This window comes from Monomorium pharaonis, chromosome 11 (assembly GCF_013373865.1).
Source record: "Monomorium pharaonis isolate MP-MQ-018 chromosome 11, ASM1337386v2, whole genome shotgun sequence".
Taxonomy (NCBI): domain Eukaryota; kingdom Metazoa; phylum Arthropoda; class Insecta; order Hymenoptera; family Formicidae; genus Monomorium; species Monomorium pharaonis.
The window spans coordinates 2,505,204-2,525,696 of record NC_050477.1 but is presented as its reverse complement, the minus strand read 5'-3'; the positions used below and the strand labels follow the sequence as shown (position 1 = coordinate 2,525,696).

General features: G+C 48.5%; 1 protein-coding gene across 17 annotated transcripts in view; it reads left to right on the top strand.

Moving 5' to 3' along the window:
• LOC105831139 (sorbin and SH3 domain-containing protein 1) overlaps positions 1 to 20,493 on the top strand; it is a 79,470-nt gene that overhangs the window by 14,413 nt on the left and 44,564 nt on the right. For 16 of the 17 annotated variants that reach the window (XM_012671064.3, XM_012671061.3, XM_012671060.3 and 13 more), the window contains 3 exons: positions 14,030 to 14,181; positions 14,251 to 14,324; positions 14,426 to 14,485. In XM_012671064.3, coding sequence (XP_012526518.2) covers positions 14,030 to 14,181; positions 14,251 to 14,324; positions 14,426 to 14,485 — 286 coding nt within the window. Of the gene's footprint in view, positions 1 to 11,800; positions 12,364 to 14,029; positions 14,182 to 14,250; positions 14,325 to 14,425; positions 14,486 to 20,493 lie in introns of those variants that run through there. The other variant, XM_012671067.3, reaches the window with a different exon arrangement.

Genomic DNA, 20,493 nt, shown 5'->3' with positions numbered 1-20,493 from the left:
CTCTCGATCTCCCGATCGGACTGAAAAAAGAATATCCGGTAATTCGGTCGGAAATGCATGCCGGATGTTAAATCAAGCTCTCACTCTCCGGTCAGATAGGATCGCTGTACGTTCTCCATTCCGGAAAAAAAGGGGTATCGTCAAAGTATATAGCTCGGCAAATATTTGCGCGTACAACGTTTGCTCCGTGCACACGCGGGCGCGCACACCTCTCGGGCGAACAAGGGGTGGAGGGGGGAGGAGAGGAAAAAAAATTATTGATCGAGGCCGCATTCTTCGAGGCAAGGCCATCCGTAAAAGCTTCATTCGCTTATTGTGCTCTCGTGTACATCTCCTTGGGGCTGCACATGTGACGCGCTTTACGAAGAGCTGTAGACGCGTGCAAAACGCGAACGGGTAAAGTGAAGCTGAACGAGAAGATGAGGGACGTAACGCGCCTTTCACGGGGATTGTCACGCCGAGCTCCTTATCTAAATGCGACCGAACTAATCGGGAGGAAGGAAACCCGCCGTCCTCTTCGCGCATTCGGTTCGCTGAACTCTCTCTCTTTCTCTCGGCGGAGAGACGGTGAGTGTCATATTGTTAATAAAAACGCGGTCTCCGCGATTCCGCGTTTTTATAAATAGCTCACCTCCGTCATGGAAGTCACCTCTTAAACCGGGACTACAGGGTTCGCCGCTCGATAACGTCAATATTCGGTGCAACAGCGGCCGATGGCGTCGACGCGTTTCCTCCGACCCGAACCGTTCGCGTGTCCGCCCAGCATTATTACCCGAAGGACGAATTGATCCTTACCCCCGCTATCAATCGCCGCCATTATCCCTCGCGGTCCTCCTTACCCCTCTCCTCCCCTTAATTCTTCGCTTTTCGAGATAATGAAAAGATGAGGCGGACGCGTCAGAGGTTTACGCTGGTTTTCGCGCGTTCAGTGAAAGTCACGTACCATTTCTCCTGATCGCGGCCTCGTTCGGACATCCCGCGGACCTCTAATTGCGTTACGCAACGCACGCGAGGCACGCCGCATTAGAAATCGCCGTCAGTTACGTCAAAGTGTAACGCGCGGTTCGGTTCGCGCGTGGGAGAGGGAGGTGCATGGGATAGGGAAATGGGAGAAAAAGGAGACGTAAGAAAATCTTCTTAGGGAATCTCGTTCTTAAGAGGCCCCGTCAGAGGAAAGGTATTTGTCGACCACCGGATGACGATAAAGCAACGAGAGAACGAGACGGATGGAGATGAACTCATGGCGCGCGCTCGAGACGTGCCGGCGAGACTCCGCGCGACGGCGACCTCGCTGGGCGCTTTTTACGGCCAAAGTTGCGACAGCTAGGTTCGCGAAAACCCTACAATACGTCGATGTTTATCGACAGCCGCGGGCTAAAGCGAGTTTTGAATCACCGTGGAACTATGGCGTGTCTGTGTATCAGAAAACTCGGGAGAGATGACGGGCGGTATTTGAACTCTGACCACCCAGGTTGGAGTGCCGAGCTGTTATCCGCTACGCCAGAGGTTCTCAAATCCCGGTATATTCTTTTTATTCCGGGAAGGGAGATTTAGCGACGCGGAGAGGCAGCGCCGATTTATTTCGTCCGTCGTCGCGTCGAGGGAAATTTCGCGGCCAGGTCGTTGATCTCGCGTGACAATGCCGCGGGGCTTTTTTCTTCCAGCATGCGATGCTTTGCTTGCGTCCGCAGACGCGTTTACTCTAGTCGCGAGTATTTCGCCGCGACAGAGGACCTGGGCTTCTTTATGCCCGGTGCGCTCTCCGGCTGACGTCGCGGACGCCACGTACTCGAGTATAGCGCGGCTTCTTCGCGAACGCGACGAGAGTGCAAGGCGCAAGAGCTCGTGCGCAAGAAACTCCGGGCGGTACCCCAATCGCCTCTCAACGGTTTACGATTAGCGTCGTGCAACAAGAGCGCCGATTGTGGCTAATTAATTCCAGATTTGCGATGCAAAGCCCGGATACTGTTCGAAAACAGTGTGCGCGGCTGCTGCAAACTGACTCTCGGTCCTCTCGGATGTCCCGATTGCGTTTCGCGGATGTGTTTCGCTTTTGCATACGTAATGTACTACGTAGCCGTGTCAGACGTAACGTATCGGAGAAAAAAAAAAGATCGCAATGATTCAAAAGGCATCCAGGTCGTCTAAAGTTTCATCTCAGTTCCACTTAATGATGTCTCGTTCGCAAAAGTGAAGACGCTGTGCGCGTGCAGCCTTCGCCTCTCTCGATATAAATGTCACGAAGGAAATTGAGCCGTCGGCAAAAAATTCCGATGACGCTTAAAGGTCCGCCTGGCATCTGCGGCTCGTTATTCGTCCGGGATCCAAAAGGCTAAGGCCAACTAGGCTAGGCTGGTGCGCATTAACATTGACCTGAGACGCAGAAAAACACCGTCGCGCGTGTCCGCACGCCTCCCCGACACACCCATCACGTCCCGTGCGACAAGCGTTAGGTGGAATCGTCTCATCCCGCATGCACCTGGTGGTACCGTTGACCCGAAATGATCGTCACAACGGCGCAAATGGTCTATCGCAACGTTGTACGCGTGTGGCCTCTTAAGTGAAATTCCGCGAGCGTTTGTCGCTCGCGATTAGGAGTCGCGGATTGTTATACCTGCACGCTCGCTATCTGCCGATCGAGGTCGCGTTCCGCGATATCGAATGAATGCGCGCGCGATACGCGCATTATAATACACATATACCCGACGCGTAAAGTATCACGCGCGCGTGTACATACGTATTATACACGCGAAGTGGAACGCAAGTGGAACTGCCCGCGCCCCTGCCTTTGCCTTCCGCACGCACGTGCGACGTGTAACGGAAACGTAAGAAGGCTACGTGTAAAGGGACCGCGACCGTCGTCGTCGTATTGTGTGTCGCGCGAGGAGGAAAAAAAAATAAGCGTCTCGTTTCACGTAATCGTCCGACGCGCGTGGAAAAAGTAGAACTCCAAAGCTCGATGTCTGATCTACACGTATATCAGCGGAACAATGAAGGAACCTGTCGCGAATCCAAGACGAATTTCTTAAATACAGCACGATCTTATTTTCTTGATCATTATTATCTTGTTGTATTAACATTAAATCCGATAGTCGCGCAATTTGAATTATTTACGACGGGGATGCGTGTCGGGCCCATCGCGCGCGAGCAACGTCCATGCGTGATGACGCGGGATTACGTCGAGTCGGGCTCAGACGCGGTAGACGATGAGGAGGAGCTCGGGGAGTCAGGGGAGCATGGGATGGACCAAGATCAAGACGCGAGAAAGAGAGAGAGAGAGACCCGAGAGACCCGACGAAGAGCGCCGGACCGCGTCGAGATCCCAATTCTAATATTGTCCTAGGCGTCGGGGAACGGTCTACCTCTCGCTCTCAGTGAACCGACCGGATTCAGCGCCATCGGCCACACGAAATACACGCGACCGGTTCCATTTTTTCCAGAACGGAAAAACGTCGAGCGGTCGTTTGCACGATCGCGTGGCGTCGCGAGCAATTTCGCACTAGTAAGTGGAAAAGGGGTATGCTGATTGGTGCGGCGCGCGAAGCTGACGGGACCGGCGACAGTGACGGCGCGGGGAAAGCTCGGAAAATCAATCGAGTAAAACGAGTCCAAGGGAAAATACGGGAGAAAATACGCGGTGAGTGGCAGAGCGAACGTGCAAAGGTCCGCTTGCTGCGGACTCGCGATCTTTTATGAGAGAAAGAGAGAGAGAGAGAGAGAGAGAGATTTGATTTGATTTGATTGATTTATTATGCCCAAGCATGAGCTAAAGAACAAAAATATGGTACAAGTAATAGAATAGCAGTCATGGGATGCCATGCATTACAGCAGTGAGATAGTAGTACATAACACTAATGAAGTAATGTGTCGACCACAAGAACTACAGACTAAGTTAGTGACAAGAATAGTATGAAGTAACAAAAGATATTTAAACATTTCAGCGAAGTAAAAGAGAGAGAGAGAGAGAGAGAGAGAGAGAGAGAGAGAGAGAGAGAGAGAGAGAGAGAGAGAGAGAGGAGAATAATGGGAGACACGAGAAGTAAAGTTGAACCTTGCTAAAGGTTGTATAAATTGAGAATGGTAGATATATGGCAGACATCTCGAAAACTGAAGCGTAATATTAATAAACTTCCGTCCAATTCGACTTTATCTTCAGTTTAAACATCAGGATATTAATTTCTCAATCAAATCATAAGCGATATTATTAGTATGCTATTAGAAATCGTCATAAAAATTCGTATTGGTCGGACTGTCTGTCGAACGAGGATTCGCAAATAGAAGGACATAATTAAGAACCTTAATCGAGTTTCCGTACGGAACGGTTGCCATTAGAAAGCGCTTGATCAACTACGCTTTCCGTTATTGGACATGTATAATTTTATGCGATCTAGTATCTTCGCTGATTACATATTTCAAACGCATGTCCAACGTGTGTTTTAAACACATGTCGGGCGAATGAAGCGGACGGAAGCTTTTAGGTGCATTATAATAGAGCAAAATTATCTTTTCCATTCCGTGTCTCTTCCATTTTTTCTTTTCCATTAATACGCGAGTCGTACTTTTCCACATTTCCCGTAGGTATTTAAGCTGAAAGGCACACGCACCGAGAACGTGCGGAGGGGGGAAAATAAAACGAATGTAGAAAGTGCAGTCATAAAGAACGGGCCGTTACTTACGTGTACGCGTAATTGATTGGAGTTTCGCTATGTTTTCGAAAATACGATATTCCGAACGCGAAATCCTTAAAGTTTGAAACTTTGAGTTACGTTATACGCGAATTTTTCTGGACGACGCATCAGCTTTATCGGAGAACATGTTTGTCGCAATATCGAGTGTCTCCAAGTGATTTTGCGTCTCTTCCTGCTTCAACCCCGTATTATCCGCCCCGGTTTTTCATCTCTCTCGTCGGCTCATTTTTATTCTCTCGATATAGCTGTTTGTTTTATGCTATGAAGGAAATTTTTTTTAAACATTCACCGGAAAGGACGGACTCTGTTGCCGCTTTGTAGAGCGCAGTGAATTTACGTCGGCTAAAAACAGTAGCGCGATCGATTGCAAACCCGTGGAGTGCGGGTCACTATTGTGCGGGGTTATTATCGGGCGACTTGCAGGTGACATCGATAGGATCGGCTTGACCCGGCATTCGAAACGCGATCGATCTTTTTTTTTTTTACGTAAATTAAAGATGATCCTCTATTGAAACGCGACTGAAATTGGGCGCGACAGCCTTGGACAAAGTAAATCTCGACCGGGTCGATTTTGTCTCGTTTGAATATATTTACCTCATACAAATTTTACGTATCTTACACTTTGTAGTCACAGGGTAAATGCGGGATTATTGCACGGGATGTTCGAGAAAGAGACTCGAGATGTGAACTTAGCGGCTATTTTGAATTCGGAAAGCCTCGTGCAAGCTCATCGATCGAAGGTCACCGGTTGATATCGAGGAGCGGACGTCAAAGAACTCGATGACCGCGATATATGCTTTCATTAAAATTATATATCCGCGCGGAGCGAAAGCCTCCGCACACACGGAGTTCACACCGCGTGCTGTATTTTTAAACGAGTTACCTCACCGACGCGTTTTCGCTTTCGCGCTAACGATTCCCCGACACGTGAATGCGCGTCCCGAGAATCGTGCGAGGCTGAACCATTGAGAGAAAGGTTTACGGCCATTGTTCATCATGCCGCGTTAAAACTGCATTCGCTATTGGAACGGTGTTTTCGGGGATTCCGAGGACGGCGAGTGATTTAACGCGACGCGGGTAACGCAACACGTAACGCGGATGATAAATCACGGTGGCGGATTGGAAAATTGGGTGCAGAAATTAATTGGAGACTTAAGCCCAACCTACGACGTAATCCATGGCTATTAGTGGCGGTCGAATGCATGGAGTCGGTTACCAATACGAATATTTCATCGTAACTAATCCGACGTTATGACTCTGCTCCTCGCGCGGGAGTTTGGATTTTAATTTATTGCACACGCGGAGAGGAGCGGCGGGGAAACTTCTCGCGCGCGTTATTCACGAGCAATTAAGATGATCGCGGTGCATTTTATCACGAGAGGAGATTCGCTTTCTTCGCTGCTCGCTCGCTTGCGTGGAAAAATATCGCACGAGTTATCGAAACGCGAGATTTCTATCCCTGGTAAAATCTCGCCCTTCACCTTGTGCTTCTCTCGCGCACACGTCGATAAGATTTCTCTCTCTCTCTCTCTTGCTCTGTCTCTGCCTCTTTTAAACGATATAAATAATCGAGGGTCATGTGTTGCCAGTCACATGGCGTCGTTGATTTCTTGAGTACGCGCCAAGCACTTGACGCCAGTTTGAGCGGACTAAATTGAAGGGTTCCATAAATAAAGGGGGCCATTGTCTAACAAAAAGATTGGAATATCCTCATTGAGAAGGAACGAGTATCCTGCTTATCGCAGGGGAGGCGAATTCCGCGTGGATTCATGAAATGATGGCGGTGTACACGCCTCGTTTCCCGTTGTTGCGCTCTGTTCTTACTCTCGCCTCGTCAATTTACGATATCCAGGCGACGTCAACGACGGAATGCGCAGCAGCGGGTTAATATCCGTTGTCGGGCTGCCGGGTACACGAGCGTCTGGTTTGTGTGACGCCGATAATTCGAGGGGGCGTCGACGGGATCCTCGCCGCCCTCGCCTTCGTCGTCGTCTCGCAAACACGCTGCGAGCCAGTCGACTTTTACGCGAGTTTGACGAACGCGCGGCACAGAATTTTCGCCGGTAAATTCGTTAACGCCCTGTAATTAATTCGCGATAAGTGTCCGTCGTAGCGCGAAAACAGGGTGCGCACCAGGTGAATAAGTAGTATTCCCGTAGGAATAGGCGGAAATGCCGCACGATATTTTATCAGAAATTTTCACTTTTCTCTAATATTTTCAAAAATTATGTGTGAGAGAGAGAGAGAGAGAGAGAGAGAGAGAGAAAGTTTCCCCTCTCGAGGGAAAAAATGGAGAATTGGAAATTTTTGTTTCGTCGAATTAACGGCGAGTTTGCGAGGCCGGTAAAAAAAAACCAAATTAAATAGTTAATTGCCTGGCTTTCCGTTTTTTCGAACGTGATAAGTAACTTTAATTTGCTATGTTTGCAAGTAATTTGCCTCTTTTTCCCTCTTCCATCTTCAGAAATGTTATTATTCTATTTAACTATATGTGCGTGTATGTGTGTGTGCGCGCGCGCGGCGACATAAAATTTTTCTTCTCGAAAAATGATATCTGGCGTGCCGGGTATAAAACATTTTTGACGTATATTTTGGCTCATGTTTTTTTGATTATTTTTATAAGACACTTTATTGAACGTTTTGAGCGACCGGCGAATATTCATACGATAAATATCGATGGCGGGCTATCGAGTAGATTTCGCGGCTGGAATATTGGATATTGCATAAATACCCGCGAAACGTGACTATCCAAACCAAATTTTTATGGATATTTATACGGAGCGCCAATGTTACCGTAATGGATCATGCATGGCGATCGCGGCACTATTAAAAATACATGCCCGGTGTAAACAAACGCCCGGCGCTAACCGAGTATGATCGATCGGTTTCCCCCCCAAAATTGCGTGAATCTTCTATTAAAAAATACTTATTAATTTACAGACCAGCACGTATTAATAGGTGCATTAAATTTCTATTTGGAAAGAGTAGAATCTGAAAACGATTCAAAATTTAATAGACCCACGACGAAAAACCTGTAAAACGAACCGGTTCCTCATTTCGCGTATAATTACCGTTTTAAAAGCAAGCGAGGACGCGAGGAGGACGCGTCAAACGGACAAGCGAACCCCAGTCAAACAACGACGCCGTCGTTTATATCGCGATCTGTTTTTCCACCCCCGGGGCGCACTGCGAGTTTAATTGCTTTCCTCTAGTCTGCCTTCTAATTAAGCCTTCAGTCTTCCTTGGTCGAGGCGAGGAACTAGCCGAATGCATAATACATTTCAGGGGACCAGGGCGACGTCTCGCCTTTCTTCCTGTCTCCTTTGAATACCACACCGCGATTTGCCTTCGTCCCCGTTGCCGTTTCCTCGTTTCCCGCGAGTCCCGTTCCGCTAATGGCCGAAGTTTGTTGCCGTTGTCGTCGGTTCCGACGTGGTGCATCTTCGATTGCATTATAATTAATGCACGTCTCGCTCGTATGAGGTCAACGACGACGACAACGGGTGAAACTTCGCGCCGCGAACTGTTTCCAGAGATACACGTATCTAATCGATTAGAAGGTAATAATTCATAATTCATTTGCGTTTTCCTTCTGCAGCTTCTTTACTTTGTAACTTTGTCTAACTTGGCGAAATTAATAGTAATTAATACGCGAACGGATTTCTTCCCACGTTAAAAAAAAAAAAAGCAGGAATTGTCTCGCAATTAATAAAGCAAATCACGGCGGCGAAGAGCGAGGAGAATTTTCCGCTCCTCTAATATTCGTGAAAGCGTGAAGATTGGATTACGAGTTAATGCGAAATTCATATATTACGACACTTTTATTTAATTATGAAATCCCAACTGTTTCGCTGTTTACTACAGAAGCACTTTTAAGATAATTAAGTGCTTTGTGGCCGAAATTGAATGGGATATTATGACCGGAATCAATAAATTACGATTTTATATATATACATACATACATACATACACACTTTGCAGTGTGTGTGTGTGTGTGTGTAATGTATATGTGTGCGAGCAGTGTGTGCGTAATATCATTTATAAATTACTGTTATCTTGCACGAATGCCGCGTATCGTGGTGGGTGTTCCCAGATTTATCGCCGGGGCGGCGTGACCGCGATCAACAGCTAAATTACAATTTAGTGTCTGTCTCGAGCGTCCACATTTCACCTCGCGCTACAGGCTAGCCTTCGCGGAAACAGATTTCGAAACGAGATATTGAAAGATACTGACGTACGTTTTCTTAAGAGCAAGAAGCATTCGGCTCACGTGCCTCGAAAGTGTCGACTACCTGGAAATCCCTTCGACTTGTTACGTGTTTCCTATGCATACGCGCTTCGTGAGTGGAGGGTTCCATTCTCTCCTTTTCAATGGTCAGCGGAGTCAACAAAAGTTCCAAAGCGTTAAAATTGTCCACGAGATACTCTCACTCAATCCTTCTTTCTCTCTCTCTCTCTCTCTCTCTTTTGCTTCATAATTACTTGGTCCGTATATCAAGCGATTTGGCATTCGAATTTGGAAACTCCAGAGCGGAATTGGGAACTTGTCCCTGTAGAATTTATACAGCCATGCGTCACACGTGCCTTAGGTCGTGGCGCTGGAAAAATTTTATTTCATGATGAATGCGCAACTGTGAGGCAACTGGAGCATTTCGCAATTTCCCCATTTCCCCATTTCTGTCCCCGCCCGGAGATCCTCTGAGATGTCATAACTTATATCTGGCAAGTTTTCCCGTGCGCAGAAAGCGCACGGAAGTTTTGCCGAGTCGTCGCCGAGTGCATTATGCGTATACCGCTTTATTGTCGCGCCCGTTTTCTCGCTGGCCGATCGTCTTCACGTGCAGTCACATGTTTCACGTTCGCATACGAAGCTCGGTAGCGGAAACCTAATGGTACGGTACCCGGAATGGAAGAGACCGCTAACGATCCCCGACGAACGGTAATTTCTCGGTTTCCTCGACGATACGTCTTATTGCGCGATAATCACGCAATGGCACGAAATGGCCGCGTCAATTAAAGCCGGCACGAGGTCGTCGTTCCCTGTATCCTTCATTCAGCGAACGGTCACGAAAGCGGGACGAGAGAGAGAATCACTTGTCTGTCGTAGCACTTTCCTTAGATGAGTTTGCACGTTTAATATCGGAACGTATCGGAAAAGAGGCGCATGTTTAAAGAACGACGAAATCGCAAAGTTCCACTTGGTCGTCGCGTCTGACCGTTAGGTCGTTTTGTTCTCACAGTTCTTACGCAAAGACAACGTAACGGTCGGGAAATGCGCGGAAGAGAAAAAAAGATGCGGGATCGGTTTCACCGTTTCCCGAACATCGGCATCGAACGCCGCGCTCGGGAATATTCAATTTTTCGGTCTGCCGCGTCGCATGATTGCCGCGTATTCTCCGCAAAAGAGATATAAATCTCGCCTCGGAAGCGCCGCCGATGCAACGCGGTTTGTATAATTAAATACTCGAAAACTACCGCTGCCGACAGGTTTTCTCAGGTGCTCGATAAGCGTCACGAAACGACCGAAGGCGAAAAATCGACGTGGAAAAATCGTTTTCGAACTCGGGGCCAGTCAAAGGGAGGTGTAACCCGTGCCTCATCTTTCTCACGTATTTTCCTCGCAAGAAGAAAACCGTACGAAATGTCAAAAGAGTTAAAAGTTTTCCTTTTCGCACTCTTCCCGTTATTCGAAGCTGTCCGAATCCCTCGAGACAGACTCATCCTCAAACGGCATCATTCGCACGGTCGTGCGAAACGAATTATGAGAGCGTTTTAGCAAAGTGTGCGAACACCTTGCGGGCGGGTTCGGCAGCCTTTGCGATCGGTTATTATCCTGCTGGATACCCCGCGGAGTCGGTCACGACGACGACGACGACGACGACGGCCCTGCATCATCCCGTCCTACGATTTTTCCCTCCGCTTTCCATCGCCGCCGTTCTCGCCTCCGGACGCTATTATTCCGCGCTGCCCGAAAGCAATTTTCTCCGTCGCTTTCTCCAATCGCTTTTGCGGCTTTCCTCGGCTCGCCACACGACGTTTAAAGGGTCGTTAAAATCGGACGGGACCGTCGTGCGGCGCTTGAGCGCGAAACGAGTATCTCCCCGAGTATACCGTGGAAATACTCGAAGTACAAGATTTTGAGCTATCGATATTACCGGGGCGACGATTACGTCGAGATTTAACGCTTTCAAACGTCGTCGATCAATTTTCAATGAATGTATTATAATATAATCGTCCGTTAAAAGCTCGTTTATTTATTTATACGCGGAATCTATTAACGCGGTGTTTGGAAGCGACGGATCAGGAGCGACGATACGTTGTCGCAAAACATCTTCGGGAAGTTCCTCCTTCTCGCGAGTCACGGGGAGTTGACTCGCGTTAGTTGGTAATGAAGCGGAGTGTCCAAAGTTTTGTCGATGCGCCTGGCAAGTCGTGCGTCTCGCACAGTTAAAAGTTTGAAAGGTTTACTTCGCGCGCGCGCGCGCGCGCGGGGCGTGCGAATGCGAATCCTCTGCCTCTGGTGATTCGACGCTCGTCCAAGCCGCCGCCGCCGCCGCCGGTCGTTCCACGCTCGCTCGCTCGCTTCAAGTCGATAATTTGGCTTCCCGTCTCCCGAGCCGCCCCCGCGATGAATCCATCCGAGCAGCGCGAAAGTTTAGCTCCCGTCTGTTTTATTCCGCGGCTAATGCGACTCGGGCATAAAACGACATTCTATCCGCGGCCACGTGCAAGCAAATTAAAAGGAGGAGATGAATGGGGTACGATGATTGATCTCCAATCAAGTTAATGCGAGAAACAATGCGGTCTGGCCGGAAGCCAAGTTTACGTTGCGTAAACAAAATCGAGTCCTTCGTCTCGGAGGAAATCGGGTCGCCGGTGGTATATCTCATTGTTACAGCCATCTCCTTTGTCCCTTTGTCCCCCTCGCTCTCCCCCGGAGTTCTCCAAACAACATCGCACGTGGAAGGTCAGCCGGAAAACTTCCCCTGTTGTTCCGCTGTGCGTTGCCGAAAAGTCTGGCGCCGGTGTGACGGCGGGTGCCCACGACGGTGGTGCATCCCGTGCTCGTAGGGCAGGCGTCAGTGCTCTCTCGCCTCCGAAGCGTTGCGCACCGTCCATCTTACCAGCCGGTCGTTCTGTAATATTCACCTCTCACGATCGAGGGAGAGATTACCCTCGAACACTCGTCTCTCGCCCGCCGAGAGAACAATTCTCATCTCTCGCGCGCGGTTTCTCTGTCGTTTTTGCCAGACACTACAGGTACACGTGTAACTCGCCGCGCGATGAGTCGTCATCGTCACGAGTCGACGAAGAGAATCCGATCCCGAACGCTTCGAATGATTCAATGGATAGGAGGGACTTCCGCATGTAGCCCTTGCGAGATGTAAAAAGCCAATTGGCAAGATTTACAAAGTGAAACGACGTCACACGTACCATCCGCGTGCTGCAGATTTGTTTCGGAACAAAAAGAGTCCCAAAGCTCGCGCGCAACGTTCGACAAATAAGAGCTTCCGCTACGACAAAGGAGGCGGAGACGCGAGCCTTCTTGACCGTTCCGCTACTTTCACGTTCCGCGTAGGGCGTTTTGTCAACTGCGAGAGGGTATCGAACGAGGGAGCACCTCGGGATGTTGAAGTTCCGAGTCGCATCCGGCCAACGGAAGTGCGACGGCACGGTGAGAATCTTTATAAGCGTCCGGGACTTTTAATCTCATCTCGACGCGCGGAGGGACGTGTGCTGTGCCGGCGGAAAGCCATTTTCCTTTTAGATTTATTTTAAGGGATTTCGCGTGCGTTCGATTTTGTCACTGCAACGGAAAGTTTATTCGCAACGGGATAAGTTTACATAGTCCGCCACTTTTTTTAACGAATATAAATAGACATGATTTTTTTGCTATGAAAAAAACACCGATAGAGAAATATGTGGTATTTGCAATTGTAATTTCATAGTAAAATAATTAAAGTCTGCAGAAATATCATTTTTAACTATTACAATAATATTAATAATAAAAACCATATACTTATAGCGATGCCAACTATGAGAGATTGTATTAAAAATTATACAGTTTTAAAATGTAGCGTATAATAATAATTACTATAAAAGTGATATTTCTGATTACAAATCAATAATGAAATAACTTTTTGTCAGTAAACCAAGAATAAACCAAGAATAAACAAACTTTAAAGTCAACACACTGGCAAAATCTTTATTCAGTTTCAAATCACAATGTTTTGACCATGGGATTTGGTTTTTTTCAAGTGTCAATTACAAATGTATTAATCGCGAGACAACCATTAATAAGTAAAGACATTGTCTTTTTGTGGCTCTCGCACGCACTTGACGAAAAATTGAATTGTATCTGTGACATCTCCGTTTAAATCAATTTGACTAACAAGGGAACCTCGCGAACTCGAAAATTCAGATTTTAATGAAACTTGGCATAAATGTAGAGGGGGTGAAAACTTTTGTATGAAACATTTTTTAATATTTTGTTTAGTTTACGAGATATATCGAAAAATCGCAAAAATATCTCAACTTTGAAGGGTGGTTTTACTTCTTCAAACTGTTTTTGGGCAACTAAAAATTTCTAAATTCATGTATTCACCCCCTCTATGCCAAGTTTCATACATTTATGCCAAGTTTCATTAAAATCTGAATTTTCGAGTTCGCGAGGTTTCCTTGTAAGATATAATTTATTCATGTTTTTGGCTGACAACGAGACACAACGTGTTAATGAATTCGCTGCCACGAACTTGTCAGTCAACGGTTGCTGTCTTGTGATTAATACATTTGTAATTTACACTTGAAGAGGACCAAATCCCATGGTCGAAACGTTGTGATTTGAAAATAAACATTTTGCCAGTGTGTCGATTTTAAAGTTTGTTTATTCTTGGTTCCTGGTTATAATTATTTCGCTATACAATTGTAGTCACAAGCACTATAGAATATTAATAATCTTAAATATAATAGTAAAAGATATATAAAGAGTTTGCGTGACCGAGGATTATAATGTCCCTCTTGAGTGTATTCCGCAGGATTTATTTATTTATTTCACAAATATAGAAGTTCAAAAGAACGACGACTGTATTTCATTGCGTTTCGATCCGCCGTGACGGTAATTTGTCGTCGTTTCGCCTGCACGACCGCTTTCAGGCAGCGTCGCGTGTCGACGTCGGGAAAGTTGCCTGCCTCTAGGCGCAACCAGGGATCCCAGTGACTCTCAATCGCCTTTGGGATTTGATAACTCGCGATTCACGCGCGCGATTAAGTCGCGCCCGCTCACAAATACCAAATGTTTGACGTCAGATTTTTTGACCGTACGTATTTTATCGTTGTTTCAGGTGAATCCGGGAAGCAAGGCGGCCCAGCAGGGGGTGAGAGAGGGTGATCTGATCAGTAACATTAACGGAAAGAGCACTCGAGATTTGACCAACAGCGAGGCACATGCTTTGCTACGCAATTCCGGGGAGCAGTTGAAACTCGGTCTCAATCAGTAAGTGATATCGCTGTAATAGTAACAAATTTTATTATCGTTTCTCCATATTTCGTTTTTTTGTCGTAGAGAGAATATCGGCTCGCCAAAGAGGAGGATCTACAGGAGCAGCCTGCAGGAGAACACCAGCGAAATCCAGAACAGTAGGTATTCCAGTCCGCGAAAACCGATCGATCGCCGGGTCTCTCATTCGCTCTCTGAGGCGAGGAGTGATCGTAATTCTGTCTGTTTGTGTGCCCCGCAGAGACCATCACGAGGACCACGACAACGCTTACGCGGACGGAGACGGAGAGGAACGTTGCCAGTAAGTTTCGTCTTTTCGTCGTCTTTCTTCCCCCTCCTCATTCAAATTGTCAATTTTTCGCGTTATCCCGGTGAAGCATCGGCTCTTAGCATAATTGAAAAACGAGGGGAAGAGATATTGCTCGATACAAATGCGGATCGTAATTAACAATTGACAAGCCGCTGTGTACGATGAAAACTTTTGACGGATGCGTCGAGTGGTTCATAATTAATTAAATAATATAATGTCAAATTTCCGAGTACTTTTCAATTTAATCGCGCGGCCGCGTTTGAGCAACGAGCAATCCGCCGCGTTCGCCGGGTATCGATTCCCGATTAATCTTGCGCGGTATCAAACGTTCGGACAAATCGTTATTTTTCAATTAATTTTTAACGCGGCTGTCCTTATACGGATACACAGTCGTAATTGCGGCTTTGCGTAATCGAAATAATTGCAGCACGAGTAACATGATTATAATTCATAGAGCAGTAATTAATTCATAGGCATCGCAATTGCACAAATGTACTTGCAGGACGTTGTTGGGCGACTATTAACGGGCGCGTGTTGGCACTTTTAATAATTCACAAATCCCGGAGCTTACGTCCGACATTCCCGTTCCCGTTGCACGAGTCGCGCGTTACGTTGGAGAACCCAGAAATTACACACGCACGACCGCCATGATGTTTGATCGAGCACAATAATCCTGCCAGTTAACTGAGCGTACAATGCGCGTAGTTTAATTATCTCCGATGATCTCAACGAACAATGGCGGCCGGTTCCTTTATGCGTGACAACCGCAGAAACCGAAGCGTCGTTTCGGTTGGCCGAATTGATCCTGCCGGGTTTCCGCTATCGTCTTGCAATTATCGCATTATGAATAATCTCTGTTCAAAAATTCTCGCAATCGAGCGTCGACGAATGTCTCCAAATAAATCATTTTCCACTTACTTGTTTTAATACGAAAGCACGGGGAACCTATCGTTAGATTAAAACACACACCTCGGAAAGCATCGAGGGATATCGGATTCACGAAAGCCGGAGATTATCATAGATTTTCGTTTCGTCGAGTCAGTCGCCGATAATTGGCGGCTCATTCCCCCGATCCTCCGGAACGAATGGCCGGATAATAACGAGTCTAATGAGCGCGCGGCCACGACCGACGACGTGTATACGCGCGTACCCATAAATGTACGCGTGGATCATCCCACTCTGGGATCATTATTGTCGGCTCTTTTCTCCAAATTGCCCGCACATCGTCGTCGTCGCCGTCGTCGCGGTACGGTGCGCATCCAGACAGGGGCATACCCACGCCCGCGTGTCTCTGTGTATGTCGTATGCACGCACGTGCACGCACACGCGCGACTCACCTGTCCCCGTGCTGCGCTTTCACCTACACGACCGTACACCTGCAACCACCACAACGACGCACGGCGCACCCTTCGCTCTCCGGGAAGACCCTACGTCGAAGAGGCGAAGACCCTCTTCTTCTCTTCTTCTTCTTCTTCGTCTTCCTCCTCCTTCTCGGGGCCGCCGCCTGCGGACTCACCTTCCCGCTCAGTATCGTCGGGGAACACCTTGTCGAGCGCGTCGCGCCGAGCAATCGGATTTTCAAGTCGCGAGGATCGGGGATCGACAGGTTGATTCTGCTGTGAAATGTGAATATCGTAATTGAAAGTCGCGCCTGGATCACGTTTAATCTTTTTCTTTTTCTTTTTTTTTTTAGCGCGGCAAGATTTAATAATTTTAGACGCAGCGAGAAAAGTGTGGTCGATCCTCCGGTCCTCTAAATTTTTACGTGCCACTTCGCGCGCGTAATTTCGCGTGTGAAACTCTTTTTTTTGTGTGTCAAATTTGATAGACAATTTAGTGAATGCTCAAGCTAATGTAAAGGGCAATGCCGATGAGTGTTCAATCGGGAAACGCAGACAACGGCGGGGACGTCTGTGAATGACGCGATCGTCAACAATGCGCGCATTATCCGACGGTACAATGGTCGCGAATCGCTGTTTAATGAATCTGCATGCGATTGCGTAATGAGGAAAGAAAGGGCGCCGCTGAGCGAACTCGTCGTGACAAATCGCGCGATGAAAGTAAATTCAGCGTGCTGGCGCGCGCGTCGGGTCCGCGATAATAATTAATGAAGCTCGATTGAGGTGACAAATTGGATGAAATTGAAAAATTAATCATCCGCGGAGGAAGATGAAGCTCTTCGATTGCATTCAGTGTCTGACGACGCTGAATCCGCGACGCTCGTTGCGACGGCGCAGCCTCGAGACCGCTTCGACGGATCCGCTGGTGATGACGAAACGACCGGCCGCGCGTCGCCATCAGCGCCGTTCTCACCCTCGTCGTCGGTCCGAACCCCCCGCGCAGAAGGCGGCCACCCCGTCGCGGTCCAACGTCCGATTTCTGACCACGATACGTAGCTTCGGCGCTTCGTGGTCGAAACGACGAGGAATTGCGAGGGCCAGAGGCAACTACGAAACCCGTACGAGATCGAAGAGGCTCTTCGCCGATGACGAGGCGCGATCGAGGAGCGTGGGAATCCCCGTGACGGTTAATGGAGTTCACCTGAAAGGGAAGAGGAAGATTCCCGCGAAAAGCGTAGAAACGTCGAAAGGCTACGGGGCCGGAGGACTGCGGGAGGAAGTCGACGTCGCCGGAAGAAGGGTCGGGGAGCTCGAGCGTGAATATTACGAGCACCTGGAAGCGCTGAAGTTCCTCATCGACCCGCCGCCGTGCTTCCGTAACACGGAGACCCGGCAGAACTTTGAGAACAAGTTGAACAGCCTTGATTTCAGGCGGATGAACACCGTGGCGATTCCAACGGGATCCGGCGCGAAAGGACACTCGGGTCTAGGGAGTCCCAACGGGCGATTCCGGAGTCGTATTCACGAGAGTGACGAGAGATCGTACGCGGACACTCTGGACCGCATTGTGGAGGAACATCTGAAGATCGAGCGCACGATGATCGATCTGTTCGCCAGGGCGCCGATACTGAAGAGCCGACACGGCGAGCAGGTGTCTCCCCCGCGTGAGAACAAAACCGTTCGCTTCAAGGACGTGGTGGAGCACTCGGAAGCATCTGCCGAGCGAGGAGGGGAGGAAGGGTCGAGACCCGAGGACGAAGATCGCGAGGTCGGGGGGATGGAGTTCGATAATCTCGTAAGGGCCGAGGAAAACTCGGACTTTTCTCGGGACCGTGCGCCGGACGAGAGCTCGAGCGTGTTCGATGTCGAAACGCGGAACGGTAGGTAATTTTGCGGTGAAGAACGGTGTGATTTAAAGTCGAAACGTATCCGAAGAAGTACGCATATATAAATAATAATATAGATAATGCAAATAATAAATGCTCATGGCATTTTCGTTTAACAGTTACCAGAGTAAACGCTAGTTAAATAACGCAGTCGGGACTTTGATAAGCAAACACGTAATTTAAGGCTCGATCAATCGCGAGTTTCACGAGCCGGTTTAATGAACGAAGTCGCACTCTCGTGTCAAGAGCAATTCACGACAGTGGCACTTCTTGCCATTGAAATTCGATCGTCGTTTATGGGCGCTGCTCTTGCTCCTGCTGCGACGAACGAGGCGGTGCAATTAACGATGCGTCATTACGTCCGCTTTTCGAGGGTCATTCGATTCTTTAAATAGAGGATGCACGAGAGAGTTATAAATGCCATCAACGCTGCCAGTTAATAAGCCCGAGTGTCGCGTCGTATAAGCACACTTTGAATTTTATTACGGTGCGATTTGATCGACAAAGAGAACTGTCTTCTCCCCTTGTATATTTTTTAAACAATAAAATATACTGTTGTACTTAAACAGGACATTATTGCCGTCCATATTTAGACGGTATTGCTCTCCGCATTGGCTCTCTGACGGCGGGCAACGTTGTGCGACGGATTTGTCGAAGTCAATGAGGCTATTGGCGAAATTACGATTACCATAACAATTTCTTCGCGACGATGTCTTCTGCGCTCTGACATTTATGCGCCGACATTACGGCCGATGGAACTGCTTTCGATTTACGTCGCGAAGTCGTCCCAGTCGCAGCCTCGATCGAACAATGCTCCACAGGAAATAACAATCCCCGTTTGCCGAGCGGGCGAGAGGAGGGAAGGAAGGGGAAGGCTTGTACGAACGGAAATTGTTCCTTTATCGTCGCGAGCGCGAGCAAGCCACGCATTAGATATTTAGAGCAGTTGTTTGCCTGTACGGAAAAATAGCACGTTGCGTTCAAGCGGTCAGAAACTGATAGCGGCAAACAAAAATCGTAAACTGAGTTTCGAAACTATCGAAAACTGATTTCAGCACTATTCGACGGTGATTCCTTTGACTCTATCTAGGATCACATTGTTGAACAAATATCGTCGCTTTGTTTAATCCTTAATGTACACAAAAATTACACGAAAGTGTGAAGGCGTGGGAAAAATCGCGTTTAGAAGAAAATCGTGTTTGACGTAAAGTTTTTAATTTTTTGCGAGGACACAGGTCTTGGAATAGTTACGGTCGAATCTACGCGGAGCGTGACGCCGCTGGTGATCGATTATGCAACGGACAGAGAGCCGCCGGGCAATAAAATATGTCACGTTGTCCGATTGCGCAAGCGACGAGCGGCCATCGAGCGATCGAAGGAAATCCCTTCTCGCGAGGGGGTTCAGCTTCGTTCGCTCGCTCGCTCGCTCGCTCGACCGGCCGGACGACGAGAGGGACGAAAAGGGCGCAGCGCGGGCCAGCCGTGGAGGACGAAGATGGAAGACGCGGACCGCGGAAACGTGGGCTTGGCACCTTCGGGGCATGACGGGGCGCACCCATCGCGCGTATTAACGCGCCCGAATGGGCCCGTCGCTGGCCCCGGCTGGAAGTCGCTCGCGCGAAACGTTCCCTAAATCCTCCCCCGGAGAAATTCGCCGCTGTAATTTTCTTTCAAAAGACAGCTAGAGACTCTCGCCCCTCACAGAATAGCCGAATCTTGCGTAGATAATTCGCCGCGGATTGAAAAAAGATAATTGAATTTTCGGGGCTGACAATGAAAAAAAGAAATCGGATTGACGAAACACGACTGCAACCTAACCCTAGCTCCTCTTCCTCCATCGTGTTTACGTCCGTGACAGCCCAACCCCCTGTCGCGTAAGAGCTTCTTTTTCGATTCCATTACGCAATTAGCGTGACATATATATTTTAGTACGTGGCGGCTGATTGCGTAACTTACAAGGTTACAACGTCGGACGGGATCGAGCGAGTTTGTGCGTATATACGTTCGTGTGTAGCGGATTTCTACGGTTCATCGTCGCGAGGCGACTTCCATCTCGTCGGAATCCTTATTTTAGCTGCGCGCCCCTTTCGCTGAATCGAGCGCGTACGCGAGTCGTGAGAGAGAGAGAGAGAGAGAGAGAAATAGAAAAAGAGTGTTCCTTTTTTCCCCTCTCCATCACTTCCGGATCTCGCGCGTGTGTCCGCTCGCGACTGCCGTGACGCAATGAAAAGTGCGGAGAATAGGTGGGTGCGCTCGCGCGACAGAGAGTCGCTCACGCCGGCATTGTGCGCTCGGAAGGAAGTCCAACTCGGAAGCGGCGCTATTCATGAATTTAGAGGGGGGAACGCGCTCACTCCCGCGTGTGCGTACGTCCCACGTATACGTGCGCTAATGCGTGCTACAGTTTCGCGTCTGTGTGCGCGTGTCACGTAGCTAACGACACACACCACTGTCCATAAATATCCCGTGTTCGTGCGCTTTCCCTCCCCCAAAAAGAGAAAAAGGGGAGAAACGGCAGACGCGCTTCTCTCTGCAGAATTTTTCGCAAAATCGTCGAGCGCTCTACGTCAGCGCACCCGGGGCGCGCTTCGTAGCGGAACATCCGAACGTCGACTGTATCCTTCGGAGGATAGAGCCTGAGAGAGTTTGGAAAAAGGGGAGGGGCGCTCCAGATACGAGACCGACACGCAGACACAGACAACCCCGGCCTGTGGACTTCCGACAGACACCGGCGCATTGAAATTCCTACTCGTTTGGCCGCGTAAATCGTCCA